The sequence below is a fragment of the Globicephala melas genome, chromosome 17 (genome assembly GCF_963455315.2).
Source record: "Globicephala melas chromosome 17, mGloMel1.2, whole genome shotgun sequence".
NCBI classification, from domain to species: Eukaryota; Metazoa; Chordata; class Mammalia; order Artiodactyla; family Delphinidae; genus Globicephala; species Globicephala melas.
The window spans coordinates 47,187,695-47,213,124 of record NC_083330.1 but is presented as its reverse complement, the minus strand read 5'-3'; the positions used below and the strand labels follow the sequence as shown (position 1 = coordinate 47,213,124).

At 34.3% G+C, this 25,430-nt stretch overlaps 1 protein-coding gene across 49 annotated transcripts in view; it reads right to left on the bottom strand.

The window, feature by feature from the left end:
• RIMS2 (regulating synaptic membrane exocytosis 2) overlaps positions 1-25,430 on the bottom strand; it is a 572,826-nt gene that overhangs the window by 76,691 nt on the left and 470,705 nt on the right. For 30 of the 49 annotated variants that reach the window (XM_060287502.2, XM_060287509.2, XM_060287505.2 and 27 more), the window contains one exon: positions 1,783-2,024. The exons of the other annotated variants lie outside the window; for them this stretch is intronic. In XM_060287502.2, coding sequence (XP_060143485.1) covers positions 1,783-2,024 — 242 coding nt within the window. The remainder of the gene's footprint in view (positions 1-1,782; positions 2,025-25,430) is intronic. 49 annotated transcript variants of the gene reach the window in all.

The window sequence follows — 25,430 nt, the reverse complement described above, 5'->3', positions numbered from 1 at the left end:
ATGTAATACTTCCATTCCTTTGTCATTACGGTTTCTATCTGGAACACCTTTCTAATTGTCCTTTACCTGGTTAGCAATCACTCTTTTTTCAGGCCTTGGATCAGGCAACATCTCCTCCAGGTATTCACTCTTGGAATTCAAACAATCCTCCTCTGAGCGCTCAGCACACTTTCTATGTAATTCTAGTTTTACCACTGACATAGGATCTTGAAGCAATCTGTTGAAGTATCTATCTTCTACTAGAGTATAAGCAACTCAGGTTATAAATGATTTCTTATTCATCTGTGTTCTCCATGTGCCTGGCACATAGTAAGTGCTCAAACCCCTGCATGAATAGAATTATTTATTTCATTTAACACCACATATTCTCTAACTTGTAGTTTTATCAGTGCCTATTTTAGATTCTTCATTTTTTAGATTAATAGACTTTTTTTAGAGCAGTTTTGGGTTTACAAATGTTTGTAAGTTTTAAAGAGAAAAATGCAATAAAGTTCTAACTGCGAGAGAAAAAAACCTCTCAATTTCAAAAGGCCAACATCTATCATTTTAGCACAACACAGTTAATTATGTGTAAATGCTAGCAATTTAAAAAATCCTTTAAATATGATCTCTATGTCCATAAATTAAATTTCTAATTCTATATTAAAATGCAAAGTAACATTTTAAAACACCAAGTGAAAAATTACTCTAACATAATCACATGAAATATAGTAAGTTACAACCAGGATATAAGGAATGCCATCAAATAATTATTTCAAAATAATACTATTATATAAGGCTCAAATTCCAGAATCACTGTTACAGTTTGTAAAACCAAGGTCAGCCGGGTCCAGGAATGAACATATCCTTAAATTCTTTTGTGCTGTAGATTTACGCCCTGGCTTCTCTGTACCAGAACCCTAGTATTCAGACACAAATGAGATTTAATCCATTTGCCTATAATTTATTTGCTGTAAAAGAAACACCATATTATATGCTTTTGTTTGTGTGTTAAGTAGAAGATATGCTATTATTTCCAAGATACCAGGGACTTAATGCTTAATTATCAACACCCATTTGAAAAAAGCCATTGCTTTGACTCACAAATTTCTTAATTACTAACAGTGGCTTTTCTGAGTAGGAGTGTGGTATCTAATTTATTTTTGCAGATGTGATTCGAGACTGAATTTTAAAGTAGCAAAGCTTTGAGTATCTTCCCTGTCAGCAGAAAATTCCTCCATCCCTGCTGCTGGAGAATATTGCTGCTTGAAGTGTTAACAGGGAAATAAAAACTGCAGTGAGAAAATTGATACAACTGGTAAATGCTGCTTACAAACTGAAAAAGAAGTTAGGCTGTCAGCAATAAATGAAGTATATTATTCACACAAAATACGTGGCATCATCTTCATCACGGTAACTTGCTGGGAGTGGAAATTAACTTGGCTGGTTCCAACTTGAGGAACCTAAAGAAAAGTAAATATCTCACAGATCAGAGTACCTTTACAGAGGACCAGCAACTGACAATCAGGAGGACCACAGCTTAACTCCTCTCTGAGGAGAAAAGACGTTAAGTGCATTTCAAGAACAGTAACCAAGGTTCACTGAGAAGCAGGTTCACTGATCACTGAAAAACAAAGTCATTGTTATATTTTCGGAAAAGTTAACTAGTTTAAAATATGCCCCTTTCCTTCTGGAACATGTCATCATCTACACATTACTGAGAATAAATAAGAGAAAAGAATATGTATTTTAATTAATTACAACTCAATTAGGAAGTCAAAAGAGTAACATAAAAATGCCTACCCGTTTGGCTGAGCTGAGAAGCACTGCGGCTTTTCCGGGAGAGACCAACAATAGCTACCATTTTGGCCCCAATGCTAGAGCGCCGCTTTTTGCTGCCGGTGCCCAAGGCGCCCACTGCAGTGTCAGACTGGCTGCCATCATTCTTCTCCAGCGAGCACATGTCTCCGCTGATGCTGGTGCTTTTAGTCATGTTCTTCCCTGAGATGCCCATTTGTCTGCTTTGCATTTTGGACGTAAAGACACTGTAGGCCGACGGATCATTAAAAGTGAGGACAAGAGTAAAAAGGAAAAGACAGAAAAGGTATTTTAGATGAAATATCTGGAGTATAATTCAATTATATCATTAGTGGGACATATTTTTAGGACTCAAAAATTTTCAAATACCATGGTCTTGAATGGGTTTTACTATTCAGGGCCAACCTTAACGTAACTATCCAAGATCAGACATGATTTCCTTTCTGCTTTCAAAGAAGGCACTGGTTTGCGTGGTCACAGGAAAAAAATATTTGCGAAAAATCAGTGGGCTCATTTAAGAGAATATGCTGTCCTGCAAGAGCAATACACTTTGAGGCAGCCATATAACATATGAAAGAAGTTTCCAAAGCATTCTTCTCGAATTTGCTTTACTATAGCTTTCAAAGAGAAATTTGATGAGTGGGGAAATTTTACAAAAAATGGCAAAAATTACAGCTTCTATTGCCAAGAGTGGCTCTTTCAGTTTTCTCATTTTATTAATAAGATTTTTCTAACAGCTGTTAAATTTTCTAACAGGGATTGACGTTTTCATTAGTTTTGAATTAAAAATAATTTATTTCACTTTACACTTTCATATACTGAGATAAGTTTATATTCCAAAAATGAAGAAAAGATTTTCCTCTTGCATTCATTTGAAAGAAAGAAACATTACCAGTTTTCTAGACAATATGGTCAGAAGGCAATAATCTTTTAAACATTTTAAAATGTTTAAAATATTTTTTCCCCTCTATCCTAGAGTAAAACCTACTGAAAGGTTAGGACCAGGGATCAAACCTGGGCCCCCGGCAGTGGAAGCATGGAGTCCTAACCACTGGACCACCAGGGAATTCTCAACACATGTTACCTTTATTAACCTATGTTCGTTTCCTCAGTATGAAATTTTTAAAAAAGACAGTAAATTGTACTATTCACATTACTTCACATTAGTTTTAAGAAGAAATGAGGCATAAATAAACAAGAGAGAAAGAGAGGAGACAGTGTATAACACTTCCACAATGCCCCAAATCAACCATTTCCAAGCTTGTTTAATTTTGCTATTCTTCAATAAGCAACTATAGAGTAAAGTAGAAAGAGTTTTGGAGGCAACAGATGGGGGCTTAAATCCCAGATTTGCCGCTACTTAACTGACTTCCTTTAGAAACGTTAATTGCTCTACTTGACTCTCAGGTTCCTCATTTATAAGAGAATATCTTATTGTACTTTATTATATTAAAGAATAGGGATAATATGTCTAAAGTAAAAATTCAGTAAATAAAAATTAATATTAGGGAATATGGACAATAGATAAAATAAGGTTAAAGCCCTTCAACATGTATTATATATGTAAATACTTAACAGCATCAATAGAAGTGATATTTATAATTATAAATTTTAAAACTTCTGAGATTCAAATGTCTAAACTGGTTTTTCATATAGCCAGCACTATGTAATGGAGAGTGGACTATACTGGGAGCCAGGAAATCTGGGTTTGATCTTTGGCTTTACTGACTGATCTTGGGAGAGTTGTTTCCCTTTCTGGAACTTAACTTCCTCATTTAATAAATGAAAAAACCTAAGTAAAGCACTAAGCAGAATGGGAAACACATAAGAGCTCCCAAAATTATTCTCTTCCTCCTTCTCCTTATTATTATCACCACCACCAGCACCATCATCACCCATTAAGCATCCATTAAACATGCTGAACTGGAATATCTATAAGGTCCCTTTTAACTACGAAACACTTTGCTCCCCAAGTATCTCTTGTTTCATGGATTCTGGGCAAATGAACATAAAAATGCAACATATGACTTTTATGGTATGCTATCGTCAGAAAAGGCATGGCATAGTCTAGGAAAGTCAAAGTTTAGTTGAGACTAAGACTTTCAAAATAATATGTTCCATAGTCTCAATAACTAGTACTCCTGTTATGTAGGAATTTTTACCCCAAACATACTTTTCTAAAAGAACCGCCTAATCTACTACCTACCAAGGAAGTCAAAGATAGACTCTCAAAATATTGTACCTTGTGATTTTTGCATTTTAATTCTCATGGTTGGATATAAGGGCATAAAGAACTTGGCCAAAATTAAGCAGGATATAATAAAATACTAACTGAATGGATAAATCAGATTATAGATAAGTATTTTAATGACCATTTGGTTTTAAAGAAGTATACTTCTCTTCAACCTAACAACTTTGATAATGCATTATCTACAAAAAAGGTTACTAAAAGTTTTGTAAAATGGTTCTACTTCTCATCTCCTTGAAGCTTAGAGATCACCAGGGATGAGTTTACGAGTAGTTGCTCTCCAGTGCTGTGTTTTGAAGAGAGGGAGACTGAGGCTAGGCTATCACTATTGGTTTCCTTTACTTTCCTCACTTGGACATCACCTAGAACTATAAGCAAACAATACTGCAAGCAAACAAGCTATCAACCAACATTTTAATAGTTTTGTGACTCTTTATTTAAGGAATACTTTGTAGTAAAGAATCTGTAAACATGGGCGATCATTTGGAATGCTTAGTGTAGTTAAGAAAGCACAGACCCATTCATTACATTATCAATTACTTTAAAAGAGAAATTTTGTAAGGGTCTGGTAATATGGTAACTTTCCAATACTGCTGGTGGTAGTACCAATGACAGATTTCTGAAGGGTAATATGGCAATATGTATCAAAAGCATTTAAAAAACATGCCTACCCTTTAACCTATCAATACTACTTTTAGGACTTATCCTAAGGGAAAACGGCAACGTTCATAGATTTAGCAAGAATGGTATTTACTGCAGAATTAATTACAATAGTAAAACACATACATACACATGGTAAAACTCCATAAATGTCCAACAGTAGAGGGTGTTTAAATAAGTTATGTTCATCAATAAAATAGAATGTACCTTTGAAAATGCTGTTGTAAATAAATATTTATTGACGTAAAATATGTTCTTGATATGGGAGAAAGGGTAAGAGGAAGCAGGTATCTGCAACTTAGCTTTGGCTGGCACACATACCAAATAGGGATTTACCCTACTACTAGGGGACACAGGTAAATTCAAATCCCAGAGTGACACACTGTCACAAACAAACAAACGAAAAGAAATTCATATACAAAGAAATGAACATCTCTTGATAAACTGGGTAGTTCAGGAAACCTGGATTCATAGATGATCTACTAGTTATCTGCACAAGAGGGGAATTAAGGGAATATAAAGAAAAATAAAATATGTTCAGGATGTTTATGTTCTTTGGGAAAAAAAGTGTCATAGCAAGAAATCTAAAGGATGTACTGTGAACAGCATGCTAAAAGTAAATAGTTTTAATTTTCTCTGGTTGGTAGTTATGCTTTTTATTTCTATTTTGTTTTTTCCAAAATGAACATAAAAGGTATTGGTAACAAGAAAAAAATTAAAACAATCAGACAAATGAAAAGAGCAATCAAGGACGAAAACAGGCCAAATAATTCAATTTGCATAGTTCATTCCATGGGCTAAATGTGTACCATGGCTTTCAAGCTAATTCTAAGCGATTACTACACAATAATACTGGGCATTGATATAGGATGCTCAATTCCAGAAAGAAACACAGTGTTTCCACATTTCTAAATATTGTTTTATGCATGTTTTCTAATTTTTGGCATTAGAAAAATAATGAAGAACTTTATATATTTAGTATTCTTGAAATGTGTTAAATTGCCAATACAAGTGATTTATTTTATGACATGATTGTAGTTGTTGAAAGTTGTACCCCAAAATATTTTTTAAAGGGCAAATCTAGTATCACCTATCATTGGGAGAAAGGTAATGAAAGGCAGGTAAAATATTTGTAAATATTCTCCAAAGACTTAAATAGCATATTTACGGGATTATAGGAGCTATGTGATTAAGCTAAATGAAGTTTACAGGCCAAAAGTATTTTTAATAGGTTTGAATGAATAGAACTGAGTAGTCTAGCTGTTAAGATAAACAGCAAACACAGGACAAACTCTGAGTTTGTGAGAGTATGAGCATAAGAGTAACACTGTAAATAAAATATAGAGTCATGAAAAAATATTTCATCTTATTGAGAGCTGGGAAGGTGGTTACGAGAGAACCTGCCCAAGGAATTAGAGACTAGAGTGACACAGAATTTTATGAATAAAGTATAGAGGGCCCAGCAGCTCATACAATGGAGTATGAGAACTGCAGCACAGGGGCAGAAAAGACACTTGAGTAGGACTATTTATAATATCTTAGGCTAGTAAGTGGTGCTAGAGAGGGCTTAGAGGGCTTAAAAGTTAGAAGACAATAGGAATAATGACAGAGGAGGAAAAAACCCAGTGAGACTGGCCAAGTTCCCAAACATTATGCCACCTTGAAAGACTTAATTCCTTTTCCTTCCCATTCCTGTGTTTCTGGAGGCAGATGCCAAGAGCTCACTGAATACCTATCACTATGATCACTCAGATTCGATTGCACCAGTTGCCAGCATTGAGTGGAGGTCTGGATTTCGAGTGCGATTCCTTGAATTCTGGCATATTCCTTATGGGAGGGGGGAAGGGAGGGTAACAAACCCTGCTCCCATCTAAAGTTCACCTCACTAAACATTTTCTCTACATTAAATGTTATTTCTTTCCTAAAATGTGGAGTTTGAAATTATGATGATTCTATATTACAATTTAATAAGCTATATTTCCATTTACTCAAATGACCATCTACAGGTTTCGGCTAGTAAAGTAGTAACCATTTATTCAAATGTTTATTGAATATATATCCCCACAAATATAGGGATACAAAAATGGTATGACACAGTCCCTTTTAATTAATGTACTGGCAAATATATCAGCATGTAAAATGCAAATATAGCTGCATAAGAATGTGGTTTTAGCTTATAACTGAAATTCCAATGACCAGCTCTAACGTCAAGAAACCCTAATTAAGTTAAACATTCAAGAAAACATCTCTCTCTGAAGAGTATATAAAAACTGAGTTTCTCATGCTAATTCTTTGATTGCCGGAGATGACACGAATTTAAAATTTAGTATTTTTAACATTACTGCAGGTACTGTATATAAATGCATTCTATTAACATACTATAATGTATTATTATAGTATCTAAATGTGTTGGAGGGTATGTGCGTGTATGTCTATGTCACAAAGTTGATGTCCAGAGTTAGGGAAGAATATTTAGCTAATCAATAAATTATTTTTCGTCAAAAACATCTGCCTTGATTATAGTTATTAGTAATGAAACTGTTTAAATGTTCCTTAGTCTTGGGTCTCATGATAGGAAGCAGCGCTTTGCTGGTTACAGAGCAGGTCACTGCACACTTAGGATAGTTTAAGGAGCACCAAGAAGGCCGGTCATCTCCAAAACTCCTTTCCCAACAGCTGGCTAATGCCTAAAATGCCACTATATTAAAGATTTCTTTAAGAAAAAAAGCTATTTCTTATTTTTAGGTTTGCTCCCTTTTAACATTTTGCTCCCTTTAACGATCAACTCCCAGGATTTGATCGTTCATTTAAAAGATATTTGCTTTGTACCTACTATGTGGCAGGCACTGTTCTTGGAGTTAGATATACAACAGAGAAAAAAAGAGAATGTCCCTGCCTTCATGGAGCTTTCCTTCCTATTGTTGTAGGGAAAGAAAATAATTAAGTAAATAAATGCCAACTTCAGATAGTGATAAGTGATCTGAAGAAAATAAGATAGAATACAGTGGTAACAAGGGACAGGAAGTTGGGGGAGGGACAACATTAAATGGGGTGGTCAAGGAAGGCCTCTGGGCAGAGAAGACAATTGAGCTGAGTATTGAATATGAAGCCAGTCACGCTGAGAAGAGTATTCGAAACTGAAAGGGGGGCAACTGCACACACCAAGGGGTAGAAGGAAGCTTGGCTGTTGGAGGAAATTTATAAAACCAGTGTTAACTGAATGGGGTGAAGGTGAGGATACTAATATAAGGGGAGGTCAAGACAGGATAAGGCCTGAATGTGTTGGAATAAATACATGTCCAGTACTGCTTACCCTTATTTAACTGCCTATTCAGATACTATAGCAGAGCGGCCCAAGTCTGAGAACATTGCATAGTTGGTTGCACCAAGAGCCCTGGGATCCAGCCCAATATTTTACCTCTAAATATATCATTAATGGACATTTTGGAGACAACATAATTACCTTCTTTAAACAGTGACAAATTTATAAAGGCTAGATCATTAAAGGAATAAGAAGATTGCTTTATTAATTGAGCATTCATAAATCCATTTAAACTCTTAGGTCTACCTATCTATCTATCTATCTACCTATCTATCTATCCATCTACCTACCTACCTACCTACCTATCTATCTTTACTATCTCTTGAATTTATAAGTTCTCCATCAAATCATTGAATAACAGATCCCATCCCTGCCATGAGTTTGAAGAAACTTACTTTAAGGAAAAATTTTAAACTTTATAGATCAAAAGTGTATGTTTCTCTCTCTGCCTATCACACAGTGATTGGGTTTTTGACTTGTTGAGACAAATGAAATGTTAGTGGAAGTGAGTCCTAGCACTTCTGCGGAGAAGCATTTAATCGGTGGTGTTCAACTCCAACTTCTCTTTCCCTCTGCCCCTGGGACTGTGAAAGACAGGGCCTCTATCAGACTAAGCCCCTGAGTGACTATAATGGACAGAAATGAACTTTTGTTGATTAAGAATTAATTCTTAATTGATTGATTAGTTGATTAAGAATTAGTTGATTAGTTGAATCAGTTAGTTGATTAAGAATTAATCAACTTTTGTTGATTAAGAATTCAGGGTTGTTTATCACAGCAGCACACTTTAATATGTCTTGAGTAACAAAGTCAGGAGAGACTGGCTATGGAAAAATCAATTAGGAGTTTATAGCAATAATACTGGGAAAGTAAATAAGAACTTAGGCTGCTGTACTGCTATTACTAATAGAAAGCAAAGATTAGTGTAAAAGTTACTGGAAGGAAACTTCTATACAGCTTAGCATCTGGACCTGGGAATAAGATATAATCATAGTTCAAATTAGTAAGCATTTACCATATTCCAGAGGCTATTTCAAGTGCTTTATATGAATTAACTCATGTAATCCTCACAACAACTCTTAAAGAAAACTGAGATCCTTAGAGTATAGTGTTTGCACAGGTGATACTGATTTAGGAAATGATCAACACCAGAATCAGTGGAATTTCCTGATGGAAAGGCTGAGTAAGAGGAGGCTGTCCCCTCAGGCCAAGTGTTCAAGGGAATAGTCAGGGCTCGACAGATGGAGTCAGTAAGTATTTGTTGAACAGGAGAGGACAGATGAAGCTAGGATGGCCTAAGTAGGCAAGCCAAGAGTGTAAAGAGAGAGAAATGAAAAAGGTTGAGAAGACAGTCCAAGAAATACTTATATTTTAAGATTAGGAAAAGAAGAGTGACTGAGGTGAATAGAGATGAATTCTCAGAAATAAGAAAAATAGAATAGGGTTAAATTCCACAGAAGACAAGAGAAGAACGAGGTTCAAGAAAGTTGAACCTTTCAAATGATGCAGAGTTAATTAGCAGGAACATTTAAGAAAAGCTATGGATTTAGAGGTTTAGAGGGCACAATTTACCTTTAAGAAAGCAGCTATTGAAATAGAGAAATTCCTATTGAAATAGAGAAATTCCTTCGAGATGGAGAAAACGTTTTTTAAAAACTCAAGTGAAAGAGTTTGATTTAAAACATTAAATTTTTATGCTGTGAGGAATTTTATTAAAGGGGAATAGAAGGAACCCATCTGTATATCTGTTTAATAAAACTGTCTTATCACAATTTCTAGATCCAAAACTACATGGGTAATGGTTTACCAGAAAAGTTTCTTTTACTCATTGGTCCTCCTTTTCCTAACTTAGCAAATGAGGAGGTTAAAGATCATTGTTAAGGTACTTTTAACATCCAAATTTTTATGACTATAATACCTCTGTTAATGTGGTTTTAAAAATTAATCTCTTTGAAATTTTAAGGTTTCTCCCATTGCGGAGCACAGGCTCCAGACGCGCAGGCTCAGCGGCCACGGCTCATGGGCCCAGCCGCTCTGCGGCATGTGGGATCTTCCCCGACCGGGGCACGAATCCGTGTCCCCTGCATCGGCAGGCGGACTCTCAACCACTGCGCCACCATGGAAGTCCTCTTTTTCTTTTTAATTCAGCTTTGCCTATTGTTCCCCACGATTTCCCTTGATATATGTATTTTAAGCAATAACATGTCTCCCTTCACAAGTTTCCAGAATTCCATAATTCTAACCCATCAATTCAATGTGTGTATAATCTCCCTAAATTTTTCTATTGTTTCACCTGTACTTTTCAACTAACCTCACTATTTCTATATGTAAATATTTTAGGCAGAAATAGACTTCCCTCTAATTCATTTTCATGTCAGCTTTTCTGATTTTACCACATGATTACATAGTACTTTCAATAACATGAAAAAGTACATGACAAATTATCAGAAGGTATGTTCACTGGCCTATTACTTCAAGGATCAGTTTACACTTTTCACCATTCTTACTAATATCAAAGGAACACTAATTGTTAAAATTTGGTGGGAAAAAAACCCCCCAAAACTGAGAACTTGATTTATTCTTGCTAATCATCCAGCTCTATAATCAGAGTACCAAGTTTTGTAGAGTATTTAACAAATAATGAATATTCTGCACTATTGAAATGATTACACTACATAAAAATTCACATTATGCTGCTAAAAATAACACTGAAAGCTAAACTATGATACGAAAATATTATTGGACTGTAACTTTAACTTAAATAAAACCACTACATGTTGAGTTTCAAAATGTATAAATGGCTATAGATTAAGGATATTAATTCCTCAGACTCTAAAGTACAAAGTACATTAGTTCCATATTTTGAAAAATAGTGGATCCTCAGATTTTTTTCCAAAAACTTGATTACAAATCAAATCCAAGTTAAAAAAAAATCTCTACTTTGTGTAATCACATTGCATCATTTGTAATCACATTGCATCAAACACACTTTAAACTTATAAATCTTGATTAAATTTAATTATTATCTATAAAACTCCCATATCTAATTAAAATCAATCTTTCAAATTCATATAGAAGGATCTACCAGAATTTCTGGAGTCCCAAAGGATTAACAAAACCAAAAACTCGTTCTAGAATTTTTTTCAAGAGGCCAAATGTATATTATCCATACATTATTCCTTTATATTTAGAAACAAGGTTGCTTTATTGAAGTTGTCAATGTTTTCCTTATACTTGCCTGACAATAACTGAGCAAAAAGAAGTTGTTTCTTGCCCTTTTATCTTTCTTAGCATGTGTGGGAGTCAGGTAAAATAATTTGTAGAGAACCACAAATAACTTCCACTGTTCCAAGTTCTTAGAATTTGTGGCATCATGTCACCTGACACATTATTCTTTTAGTGAGCTTTGCATTATTGCTATAGTAAAGCCTTTGTTATCAGAAAAGATAGCCATTTTTACCATCTGTCCTCTTTAACAGATAGCAGGGCTCAGGAGACTGGGCCATAGGATGTGGAACTGTCAATGAAGAAGAGCACATTGTGCTTTCTGAGACAGTGTTGTTATCAGTTACCAGGTCCTTGTTTGCTCGGGAGAAAATGAGGGTTCTGGGCTTAGAGATAAAAAGCCAAGAAGGAGCTCTTTCATCAATAGCACATACTGACAGGCCAATGATTACAGATATTTAAAAATATCTAAACAACAAAGCTCCAAGTGAAAATTTTTTGTATTTCTTAATTCAATTTTAGTGGGTATTAAAAAATTAATGTCTAAAAGTGTGTGTGTCAAAAATAAACTCAAAAATGGATTAAAGACCTAAATGTAAGGCCAGACACTATCAAACTCTTAAGGAAAACATAGGCAGAACACTCTATGACATAAATCACAGCAAGATCCTTTTTGACCCACCTCCTAGAGAAATGGAAAGAAAAACAAAAATAAACAAATGGGACCTAATGAAACTTCAAAGCTTTTGCACAGCAAAGGAAACCATAAACAAGAGGAAAAGACAACCTTCAGAATGGGAGAAAATACTTGCAAATGAAGCAACTGACAAAGGATTAACCTCCAAAATTTAAAAGCAGCCCATGCAGGTCAATATCAAAAAAACAAACAACCCAATCCAAAAGTGGGCAGAAGACCTAAATAGACATTTCTCCAAAGAAGATATACAGATTGCCAAGAAACACATGAAAGAATGCTCAACATCATTAATCATTAGAGAAATGCAAATCAAAACTACAATGAGATATCATCTCACACCGGTCAGAATAGCCATCATCAAAAAATCTACAAACAATAAATGCTGGAGAGGGTGTGGAGAAAAGGGAACCCTCATACACTGTTGGTGGAAATGTAAATTGATACAGCCACTATGGAGAACAGTATGGAGGTTCCTTAAAAAACTAAAAATAGAACTATCATACCACCCAGCAATCCCACTACTGGGCATATACCCTGAGAAAAACATAATTCAAAAAGACTCATGTACCACAATGTTCACTGCAGCTCTATTTACAATAGCCAGGACATGGAAGTAACCTAAGTGTCCATCGACAGATGAATGGATAAAGAAGATGTGGCACATATATACAATGGAATATTACTCAGCCATAAAAGGGAACGAAATTGAGTTATTTGTAGTGAGGTGGATGGACCCAGAGTCTGTCATACCAAATGAAGTCAGAAAGAGAAAAACAAATACTGTATGCTAACACATATATATGAAATCTAAAAAAAAAAAAATCATGAAGAACCTAGGGGCAAGACAGGAATAAAGACACAGACCTACTAGAAAATGGACTTGAGGACACGGGGAGGGGTAAGGGTAAGCTGGGACGAAGTGAGAGAGTGGCACGGACATATATACACTACCAAATGTAAAATAGATAGCTAGTGGGAAGCATTCGCATAGCACAGAGAGATCAGCTCCTTGCTTTGTGACCAGCTAGAAGGGTGGGATAGGGAGGGTGGGAGGGAGGGAGATGCAAGATGGAAGAGATATGGGGATATATATATATATGTATAACTGATTCCTTTGTTATAAAGCAGAAAGTAACACACCATTGTAAAGCAATTATACTCCAATAAAAACGTTTAAAAAAAAGTGTGCGTGTGTGTGCGTGCGTGTGCATGCACGTGTATGTGTACTGATTATACTTTTTATTTTCAAGATATTATGATGTTTTGCCAATTTAAAAACCTTCCTGGCTGGGGAGAGATCACCCCTTCAGGTGCAAGCCAATTCTTAGAGACAGTAAAGGGCTCAGCCTGGAGCATGCCTTTGATATGCAAATTAGCCAAATCCAGAGACAAACCTCTTTTATCTGGTCCATTTACACCAAAACAATATTTCCCTGCCCTAAATCATTCCAGGGCCTGGTACAAAGCAACTAGAGACCACCCCTATAACCCAAAGCCCAGCCTGCAGAAATTATTCAAACTAGCTAATCTTCAACTGTTTACTCTGCCCTAGCTTGTCTTTTTTTGCACCCCCAATAAAGGTCTGTCCTTGACTTTTCTCTCACTCCTGCCCCTTCTGCCTCCTGACCTACCCTGCTGCTTTCCCACATGGCTCTGCTTGGAGTGGCATGCCTCCTGTTTCTCGGGACAAAGTTTATTATAAACTTTGTTTTCCTGAGTCCCTTCTGTGTCTCCTCTTGTGGCCTATCTGTCCCACCATCACGGGCCCAGTAAAATAACAATACTTCTTGTCAAGAACCACGGTTACTGGTATTCAGTATTACTGAATACTGGTAATTTCTCTTTGATTAAATGAAGTGTTGATAAACCAAATGTCTTCAAATTCCCAACATTATCTCTTTGTTCACCCTAAGGAAAATGTTATTATTCTCTCATGTAAAAACGTGCAAATACATGATTTAATTTAGTATATTTGCTTAGCTTGTATTTATGCATGTAGATAATGTTCCAGTCATCATTAACCAAGTATAATCTTGCCTTACATGTCACTCAGAAATCATCAAGAACAGAAAGATTATAATCTCCTTCACTGATTACAATGACAGTAATATGACAAGATGTCCTTGGTCATATACACTGAATCTTCCTTGGAACCATTTAGAGGAAAGCCTTCAGCTTCTTAGAAATCTAAACTTATTTTTTCCCTTTAGATTCCAAGTCAATCAGTTCTACAAAGATTGTGAATTTCTGTTCTGGAACCATGTCTCGGTACACACAATGCTAGTCTTTTAAGGTTAGAAAATCCACTGGAATTGGGGCTAACATAGAGAAGTTAGGTGGACATTTTTTAGTTTAGTGCATGGTTTTTGAAGTTTTCCTACAATTATTATAAAACTGAAAGACAAAGAACAATATGGTAAAACCATGCAGTGTAAAAAAAAAAGAAGCATTACTAAATTTTTCTGAGCTAAAGTATGCTTTCTTTAATATTTAGAATTTCTGACATAAATGTGAGGTATTAAGTATTGCATCTTTGCCCTCATTAAACAAACAAAGCAAAATATACAGTGTGAATGTCAAGAATAAATCTATGCTTCTCTAAGTGTATTTTATACACTTTCTTCAGTTGGAGTAATCAACAAAATGATTTTTTAGGTGTTTTAGATTTTGCTTGCCAAAAAATAAGGTATTTTAAGAGAGTTACTGTTCAACATGCTTCAAAGAAAAGCAAATTAGATTTGAAATGGGCCTAATTCTTTATATTGGGGTAAGGAGGTAGTTCTTCTACTTTTCAGATTCTCTTAAGCTTAGGTCATGGTCCCTCAAAGGAAAAGTTTTATATTTGATTCTTAGGTAGATATGTACTTCAACAATATCAGTGATTTATTCAAGGCAACAAAATGTGGCAATTTCATTAAGAGGTGAAATGTAAGTTTAGGTTCACAGTCAGTCAGACATGGGTTTCTATCCTATTTCTATCATTTAAGAGTTCATGACTTTGAGCATACTTCTTAACCTGTTCTGAACTTTAGTTTTCTCATCTTTTTATTTTATGCCTTTCCACCTGAAGCTGTATGGGGCAAGAACTTTATCTCTTTTGTCCACTGCTAGAGTCCAGGTTTTAAAATAATGCCTGGGGTCTCCACTGTAACCTGGGCCATTTGTGGCAAAAGTGCTCACATGAAACACTAAAGTATTATTTTCTCAAGTGTGTGTTGAAAACTAACAACAAAAATGAATTCAAGGATATTATTACCTCCACTGCACTTAGCTACTTTATGAAACGAATACACTTTCATTTTCAAATGAACTTTGAGAAGCCAAAGCCTAGAAAATAACGTAGATAATATCTATTCACCAAAATGAAATAATAAAGATAAATAGAATTTAAGCAATTTGTAAATGTCGTGTTTCAAACATACTTCTCCTGCAGTTTATTTATTGGCTACTTCTGCTTTCATGGATATTTATCTAGTATTAAGTTCTTTTCTTTAATGAACATAACCTGCCACTTCAACTCATGTTTGAATAAGTGAATAATGAATTGCACGCACAAAGGAGAATACAAAGTATTTTTTTTCACCTTGACATTTCTTACAGTATTCAGTTATAAGCATATATATATACATATATAAATATATATATATTTATATATACATATATAAAAACAGATGTGTTTATATTGTATTTCATGTTACACTGAATATTTATTTTATAATAGGATTTTGAATTTATATGTTGAAACCAATAATGTTGCTAACTGTCATTAAGTGGAAACCCTAAATTTTAAATGTAAAAATGTAAATTTAAAATGTAACATTTATTACATTCTACAGGATTAAATCCTTATACTTAAAAATTCTTATGTTCCATAAATGGAAATTATAAATCCTCAGAACTTTTGAATGATTATATTATAGATTAATACACTATGAAACTATTAAATTGCCCAAGATTTATCATTAGTCATTTAGAGTCAAATTTATCTAAATAAACACAATTATGCCATATATACATATTTTTGCAAGTAGGCATATATAAAAAGTTTAATGAAAAAAATTATGGTAAAGAGGATTTACCAATAAAGTTGTTCTAAAAGGGACCAGAAATTTGTAGCAATTTGAAAGTCTATTTATTTAAAACAGAACTATTTTTCTTTCTTCTAACAAATATGTATCTTTCCTTACCAAGATTTCTTAAACCATGCTTTTGTCCGGAGAAATAGACACAGAGCTTGACTTTGTATTACTTTGCTTGATTATACTTTTTGAAGGCTCTAGATCTCACTGCCCAGTACTATGGGCACTAGCAACATGTGGCTTATGAACACTTGAAATGTGCCTCCTCCAAACTGAGGCGTGCTGTGTCATATACACACTGTTTAGATATATTATACACTGTAATATACACAAGGCTTAGAAGTGTTAGTAAACCCCCAAGAGAATAAAATGTGTTCATCTTTTTATATAAATTAAAATTTGAAATGAGAATATTTTGGATATTTTAGATTAAATAAAAAATATTATTAAATTCATTTCACCTGCTCGTTTTAATTTTTTTAATGTGTCTACTCAAATATCTGAACTTACAAATTTGGCTCACATTATATTTTTATTGGATGCTGCAGCTCTAGATAACTGGTTTAAAATGGCATAGATAGATTTCAGCAAAAATATTTGATATGAAGTGTAGTTTCCTATGTAAATTATCATTTCCCTTTGATATTAATTATGAAATTACTGCTGTGCTGTGAATAAAATGGACTAGTGCAAAAACCTTATAAAGTCAATCAAATGCTATCACTGACAAAATATTAAGCTTAATACTAAAAATAACAACTATAATACGACACTCAAAAGGTAAAATAAATACATTGAAAGTGAAAATATAAAGCAGTAAAAGAATATTCAGCAAACAGTTATTACAAAGATGAGGCCGACACATGCACTAAAATGAACAATCTATTTTTCTATTTTGATACTTATTTAGACATATGTATTTCAACTCTATTAAGGGCAAGGATTCCTAGTCTTGAACAAAGAATATCTATGATTTGCATATCTAGGAAGAAAAATAATTATCTACTGGGAAGCCAATTGAATTTAACCAGGAGACTCACATTTAAGATGTAGTGTACGACTCACGCTATAACTGCGTAATCAAAGTAGTTTGTGTCTCAGCTGCCCTATTATGTAAAATGGGGAAAATAATATCCCAACTTTATTCAGAAATTTGCTATGAGGCTTTTCTATCTCCTTTCTTTCTAGCTCGTTTCATCAGGTATTCTCACTTTTCAGTATTACGAGAGCTTTAATTTCTTCACTTTTTCGCCAATTATCAGCCCCCTCATCTTTACTTACATTTAACTAGCTTAGACTCTATAGCCTATCATTTCAATCACTCTTTTGCAAATTCCCTCAACTTTTTCAGTATCCCTCTTTATATGGCATCCAACCGGCAGAACCTTTTGATGAAGGCTACGATGTATTTCTTCTATGCCTACATCTCAACGCTTGAGCATTGCTGAGAAAACAAAATTCAGTAGGACACACTGGTTCCATTATAATTCACTGTCATCAGCCACAAAGGTTACTCTTCACACCTGCTCCCCACTCTCCACAATAACCACCGCACTCCTTCCTGCTACTCAAACCCTTTTGCTTTGCTCTTAGCAGAAACCTTTTCCTAACACTTCATAGAGAAAATGAAACTATCAGAAGAAATTATCTTACCTTAAAAATAATATATATACACAAATATTTACACCTATATATAAACACACATACATACACAAACATATATATGTATATATGCCAAACATCTCTAAGCTTAAGTTAGCTAACTAAGCTACTTTTCTGAACTCCAGCACTATCTACCCAATCACCTACTTGTCACACAGGATATCACAAATTTGATGTGTCCCAAACTGAACTTAATCTTTTTTATCAAATATATTCCTCCTTCAGTCTTCCCTGTTTCAGTAAAGAGTATAACTATTCACCAAGTTGCTTAAGTTGGAAAGTCAAGGGTGCACATCATTTCATGAACCAACATTACATTTGACATCATGGACTTTCGGATGCCAATTATAGTGTTTTCTCAGGGTTTTATTATATTTCCATTATATAAATTATATTGAAATTGTTTGCTCTAATGGAACTCAGATAGTTCATTTTTCAGTGTATTTCAGCAGCCCAGTACCTGATACTTGGCACTAAATAGATCTAAAGAAAGAATTCATTGAATAAGTGAATTCAATAAATTCATTATATGAATGAATGCTCCTAGTAATGTAGGGATAATTAAATCCTAATGTAGGGATAATTAAATCCTAATCCTAGTAAGTTCCATAAATCATTTTGGTGCTCAGTAAATATTTGCTGATGATAAAGAAAACAAAACTTCCTAATAAATGTTTTAGAAATAGATAGATGTCAATTAATTTATTTTTATACACACTACGTACAAGACACTGGAGTCAATACTATGCCAATTATAAAGAAATATAAGACACGGTATTTGTTCTAAAACCACTTATAACTCAGTTTGCTAAATGAAGCATAAAGACAACATATAACCCTGGGCAAAACATGGTAAGTGTCAAGTAAATGCTAAAGACACCAAATAATAAAGAATTGCAGATAATACATTAAGAATGCTACTCATCTCCTCTGTCCATCTGTACACTTCACAACAGTCCTCCATCCCATGCAGACCATGCTGTTACCGGACACTGCACTCATTTTTGCTTCTATGCTGATACTGAAAGCATTTCACTAATCTGGAGCAGATTCCTTCTTTCTTCCACTTAAACTAATCCTTTTATCTTCCATTATATTTAGCTTACATCTTCAACGATGTGCGGATAGTTAAAGCATACAGTGAGATGTCGGCAAATATTTTTATTTACTTGTTATACAATCTTGTTCTTAAGTCTCAGTTCTGTCTCTACATAAACCAGCCTAGTCTAGAATGTATCATTTTGTTGTTCAGTTGTTTTTTAAAGTAGGGATGTAAGACATAACTTAAGGAAGAAATTGTATTTGGATCTAGAATGGAGTAACATTCAGGAATTGCTACATCAGATCACATTTTAGCCCGTGTAGCCTAAGATTTTATAAAAAAAAAATACATTTTTTTCTTTTACAAATTGAAGACATTTAGCCATGCTATTTAAAACAGGTGAAAACACTCTATTTTAAGATGTTTTGCCACTCTAAATTTAGCCTAGCATATCAAATAAACAAAAATTTTAATGAAATAGGGCACAGCTGACTAAATAGTACCACTTATTCTGTTATGTCAGAGAAAGATTATTTTTATATCTTAATTCCTCAAAGATTAGAAGATAAAATGACCTATTACTTGACTATTTAAAATGTAGCATTTTGGTAACATTTTGAAAAGCAATTACCCTTGGAAAGGCCCTTGGAAATTGTTTGATACTCAAATATCCAACTCACCAGCACAGAGGAACTTCTAAACACCCTCCTCAAAACTGGATAAACACATTCTTGCCCGGGTTAGCTGTATGACCTTCTGATCAGATGGTAACTGGGGAGAATGGAAATTTCGTGCTAGATCATTCCCACTCCTAAAACTGGCGCATCTGGGCATCTTCCCAGGTACAACCAATGAGCTGTCATTTCATCAGACTCAGAAGACCCTCCCTGTTTCACCTGTTTTAACTAAGCTAAATACCTTTTCAATTTGTAAGAGAGAATATTTACTGTTGCTTATGGAATCTTGGGCTAGGTGGGCTAAGATGTGATCTGATGTAGCAATGTGTGAGTGTTACTATAGACTGTATTCAGACACCCTCCCCCTTTTCCTAGGTCACCAACCTGTGAAGGAAAGGCCTGCATATGAGATATATGGGCAGAGTCAGTATCAGTTGGCTACAATTGAGTTACCAAGCTAGTCTTCATTCCTAGAAATTTTAAATTAGTAGTACATGACTTTAAAGTGTTGGCATTTCATGTATAAGTTTTACCTTTAAAATTACAGTTAATATTTCTTTTTTATTCTATTTTAGCAAATAATTACCAGTGCTTACTATGTGTCACTGTTATAAATGGTTTGTTAATTTTCATTTACGTAATCCTCAAACAATCCAGTGAGGAAACCGTTAATACCATCACAATTTTACTGATGAGAAAACTGGGCACTGAGAGGCTAAGTAACTTGTCCAAGGTCTGTGCACAGACAAGATAGTACGTAGAAGAGCCAGGATTCATACCCAACTGTCTGGTCCCAGAGCCTTCACTCTTAAAATAATGCTATATCCTACACACATTACTCTTTCATTCATTTACTCATTCATCCATTCTTTCTAACATTTAGTGAGCATTTACTATATATACCAGCATTGGGCATTGAGTAAGATACTCAGAAGATTTTTGTTGAATTAATGGTTTTACTTCAACTTTATTCCATTTTTGTAAATCCTTAGGTCACTTCTGAAGTAATTATAATTTAAATTAAAGCAAGTACAACCTTAAGAGGCAATATTTTAGAATAGCCAAGAGTAGACATATTTATGGAAATAATTAGCCTGAAAGAAGTGAATGTTCTAGACAGTTAACAGAACTGAAATTTAACATATACATGGTATATATTTTCCTACCTTTTACAAAAGCCACTGAAATCATTTAACTTTTTCTTGATGACTAGGATAATTATAAATATCATTTATTATTCTAAGTTTCAGATAATTTGGAACTTAGGGCTGAATGGGCACTAGCTTCACAGTGGCCATGATGGAAATAGGCTTGAAAACTTGTACTTTCTCTTTGACCCCTTATCTCTGGAGGCAAGTGTTGCTATATAAAATCGAAGACCAAAGCAACTTTATCAAAGGATATTTCTTGCCTTAAAAAAAATCTTATTTTCACTAATGTCATCAACATGCTTTGGATTTTCAGTTGCATTCAAAATATCTTTCTCATACTGCTTCAAAAACAACAGCTTCTAACGTTGTCAAACATATTGAATGCTCACTGCATGCTAGCCATGTGTTAACCGCCTCACATATATTTTATCTCGTTTCACATTCATAACAAACTTTAAGGTGGGTAATTATCTCCATTTTGCTGATAAAGGAACTTGACTATTTGGGAAGTAACTTGTTCACTCTGACAAGCTGACGAGTAGTTTTGATTTAAATCCAGGTTTACCTGGTTCTAGAGACCATTTGCTGAAGCACTGTACTCTACTGCACGTCTGATGCATCCACTAATAAAACCTCATATGTTCTTTCTAAAATCAGTTTATACCCATCACTTGACTTCACTGACACTATTTGATATCTAGCCATCGAAGAGTTTTGATACCCTCAAGTGAGTTTGGAAATTATGTTTCACTGAAGTTGCAAAAAGGCAGAAGAACCAGTACAACATTATTTTCCATTTATGCATTAGCTTACCTTATTTTGGTTGGGTCAATCTTTTATTTTGCTTTTTTTTTAAAAGATTTTTTTGATGTGGACCATTTTTCAAGTCTTTATTGAGTTTGTTACAATACCGTTTCTGTTTTATGTTTTGGTTTTTTGGTGCCGAGGCATGTGGGATCTTAGCTCCCCAACCAGGGATCAAACACGCACCCCCTGCATTGGAAGGCGAAGTCTTAACCACTGGAGTGCCAGGGAAGTCCCTTATTTTGCATTTTGATAGTAATTTCTCAACTTCCATACTTCTATTACTTCTCAGTAAGTAAAGTTCGAGTGGACTTGCTTTTTATCAGTCATAGTTAAGACATAAGGAAAATAGTAAAAAATTGACCAAAATTCCGATTTCTCCCTACTAGGGAGGGAGGAGTCTTTGGATCTGGGGAGTTAGGAGGATACAGAAATTTTTTTTTTTTTTTTTTTGGTTGTGCCACATGGCTTGCAGGATCTTAGTTCCCCAACCAGGGATTGGACCTGGGCCATGGCAGTGAATGCACCGAGTCCTAACCACTGGACAGCCAGGGAACTCCCCACAAGTTGGTTTTTATTAGGAAAATACTAGTGTTACAGCACTGAAATAAATTTCACTAGTCTACTTCCTAATTTCAAGCACAGGAGCACTAAACCTTGCTTGTGAGGAGATGAAACTTTTCAATACAAAGAAAGACCAGCAAAGATGAGCCTATTACAACTTCATTTCTCACAAATTTGGAAGAGACCCTCAAGATCAACAGCCATTCATTTATTCATCAAATATTCTGGAGTGGTGAATGCTTTTCCCCACAGAAAATATTTACCTTGCATTTTTAAGTGGTTAAATATGTGACCTTTTGAAAGGTCTAGGATAATAATTTTCTGACACCAGATTAACATACATTTAAGAAAAGATGGTCAATTCTTGTTTGTTTTCAAACTGGAGACACCCGATTTACTGACGTGTGACATGGTGGAAGCGGGCCGTCCTTATATATTTTATTAGCTCGCTAAGATTGTTCAGGAGACTCCTGTGTCAATGGATGCCTTATTTGCAATGCCACGACATCCTTCCAGAGCTTTAGGATTGCTGTCATTCTACTCAAGTTATGTAATTTTGTCTCTTAGTTTGAATAATAATAATGATAACAGCAACCACTTATGTGCTAGGCACTGTTCTGTTTTATGTATATCAACTAATTTAAACCTCTTAAAGAATCTACGATGTTAAGTACTATTTTTATCTCAATGAAAGACAAGAAGACTTGAGGAAGGTGTAGAATCAGGGCTCAAACAAAGTCAGTATGACCCTAGAGCTCGTGCTGCCTCTCGAAGTGATGAAGCGCACCTTCTTAAAATACACATCTCTCAATCAATTGGCATTTAGAAGTATTTAGACTTTCAACTTGACCAGAAGTAGAGACGCTTACTTTCCTTTCAACGTCAATCACTCAGAGGTGATTGGTCGAGATGTCTTGATTTATATGTGTTCATAACACGGTCCTCTATCACGGGGAGCACAACTCAATTCTATGGATTGTTTGGATTTCAGTCTTTCCTCTGCTGCTGATGCTCTCCTCTGAGTGTCTGCTGCTGACCCCCTCCACTGCCTCTGCACTGCTCTTCCAACTGCTCACCACTAGCTATCTTTTAATACAATCTCTTTTCCTGTCACTTCTTATTTTTCATATTCAGTGGCAAAACCTTTATAGACATGACCAGTAAGTCAAAGTGTGCCTTGTTCTCCATGGGGCAAACTGACAAATCACAGAATGCTGACTGTAATCTCTTCAGCTTCTCTTACTGCAGGTTGGACAAATCTGCTTCTCTATCGGCAAAGCTTTTGGGGATAATTCCAGAAACTTGAAGATTCCTCAAGTGAGCTGGGCAATGAGCCAAGCAGTAAATTTTGTTCTTGAATTATAAATATTGTGCAGTTGGAAGAGTATATGAAGTACACAGTTTCCGGATGAATTAGAAGAGTAGTTCTTAAGTTTTAGTGTTTGCCAGAATCACCCAAAGAGCTTTTCAAGCTTACAGTCTGCAGCCTAGTCTTGGGGATTCTAATATGCTATTTCTGGCATGAGAGCCAGAAATTTGCATTTTAAAGTTTCTCTGGTGATTCTAATGCAAGTGACCATACAAAAACCACTAAGAAACTCTGGTGTAGGAGAATAAGGAGTGACCTTATTAAAATATCTTAGTTAGTTTTGCCTTTTAGCTTAGATAGAATCTTATGGTTAAATTCCTAAGTCTATTAGCAAGCAGATATTACTGGATTTCTCCAGCCCCAGTTACACATATTTTTAGAACCATCTAACTAAAGGATGATCTGCATTATCTTTAATTAGTTCTTCATACACCTGGAGTCATGTTAGATGCTTCTTCGTGTTATTCTAATTCGCATATACTTAAGAATGATTTTGATAAAAAGTGTTTGTTTTTCCCTCATGTATAGATATGATTGTATATCATTAAATATTTTTACACTGGTTGATTTTAAATTTTGAGAAAAATAAAATAGTATTTTTGGTACAGCAGTTGGTATGATTTTACAGGTTCACTTTGGTTGATAATTCCACACATAAGAAAATCAACTTTGGGATTTTTTTCATGTATTTATATATAAAAATTTTATTTGGAAATTAGCTAATTTTACTTTATGTATTCTGTGTCTTATTAAATTTCTGACCTTACTAGTCTCTTATTTTCCTGGAGTTGAAATAATTTTTGACCACAGAAGGCTTTAAACATTTGACCATTTGTATTTTGAGCTTTGAAAATAATTTTAAATCACTATGAAGCAAACTTAGACCTATATATTAAAATTGGTTAAAAAAATACAAGTTAACCATCATTTGCAATTTTTTTTTTGTAATCTACCAATGTTTTACATTTGGCTATATCCTATTCCTACATGGAATGTACTTAAGAAATAACAGAAAGATCCAGTTTGCATATCAAATATGTTATTTAAAAAAAATCATCTACTATTATGCCTCAGCTTACTGTCCTCCTTTCATTCCCATAATAAGAAATTTAGTGTAAATAATACTTGTCATACTCTTCAATTCTTAAGTACTATTTTTATAACTAGTGTAAAACTTTATTCTTAGAGGTTTTTATTTTTTAAATGGGAGAAACGTTGCCTAAGTAGAATGATCTGGGGCATTCCATACTAAACTGAAGGATACAAATGATTTTTCTGTGACTCAGACTTTCCAGAATTATTGCTTATAATAATTAGAATAAAAACTTTTTAGAGTTGTAGAAACATCATAAGGCCTCTTCATTTCCTATGATCCTAGATTAAGTAAAATCAAGAAATATACAAATCGAATGAAGGTTAGCGTTATAAAATAAACGTATACTATAAAAGGTAATTAAATATATTTTTTTCAGATGGCAAAAATCTAGTTACTCCCATATTCAAATGCAATATTTTCTTTGCTTAAAAATGTCATTCCACTTCACTCTCTAATTTATTGAACATTTTTTGTGAGATTACATTATACAAAAATAACATGACAACAATGCAAAGACCTTAGCAAACTGAAAATTAAGATATCAAAATATAGTGTCATTTGGTAAATCATATATTCTTTCCTTTATTCCGCAGTACAAGAAACTTTCTTTAGATTCATGTTTCTTGGCATTCTGAAAGGAAAAGAATAATTTTTTGATAGTCAAGCACTCTATTCAGGAAGTATATAGGGTAATAGGTAATTTAAATGTCTGCAGAGGAAACAGTTTAAAATAGTCTGAAAGTGGTATAATTAATGACTTATTTTTATTACCATAGCTTTAAAAACTAAAGGTAAACATGAAGTTAATATCTATTTCAGTAACAATAACATGGATGGTTTCTTGTTTCCTTTTAACAGATTATACATGTGAATCTAAACAGAAATGATGCAAATCCACTCTCCGATTAGCTTCAGGACAATTTCATGCCTTACTTTTAAAAATTCAAAAACTTGAAAATCTTTTACTCTTCATCTGCTCAAAATTACTAACCCTTTAAACTTCCCAACTTTTCTTTCAACAGTCATAGTTACCAAAT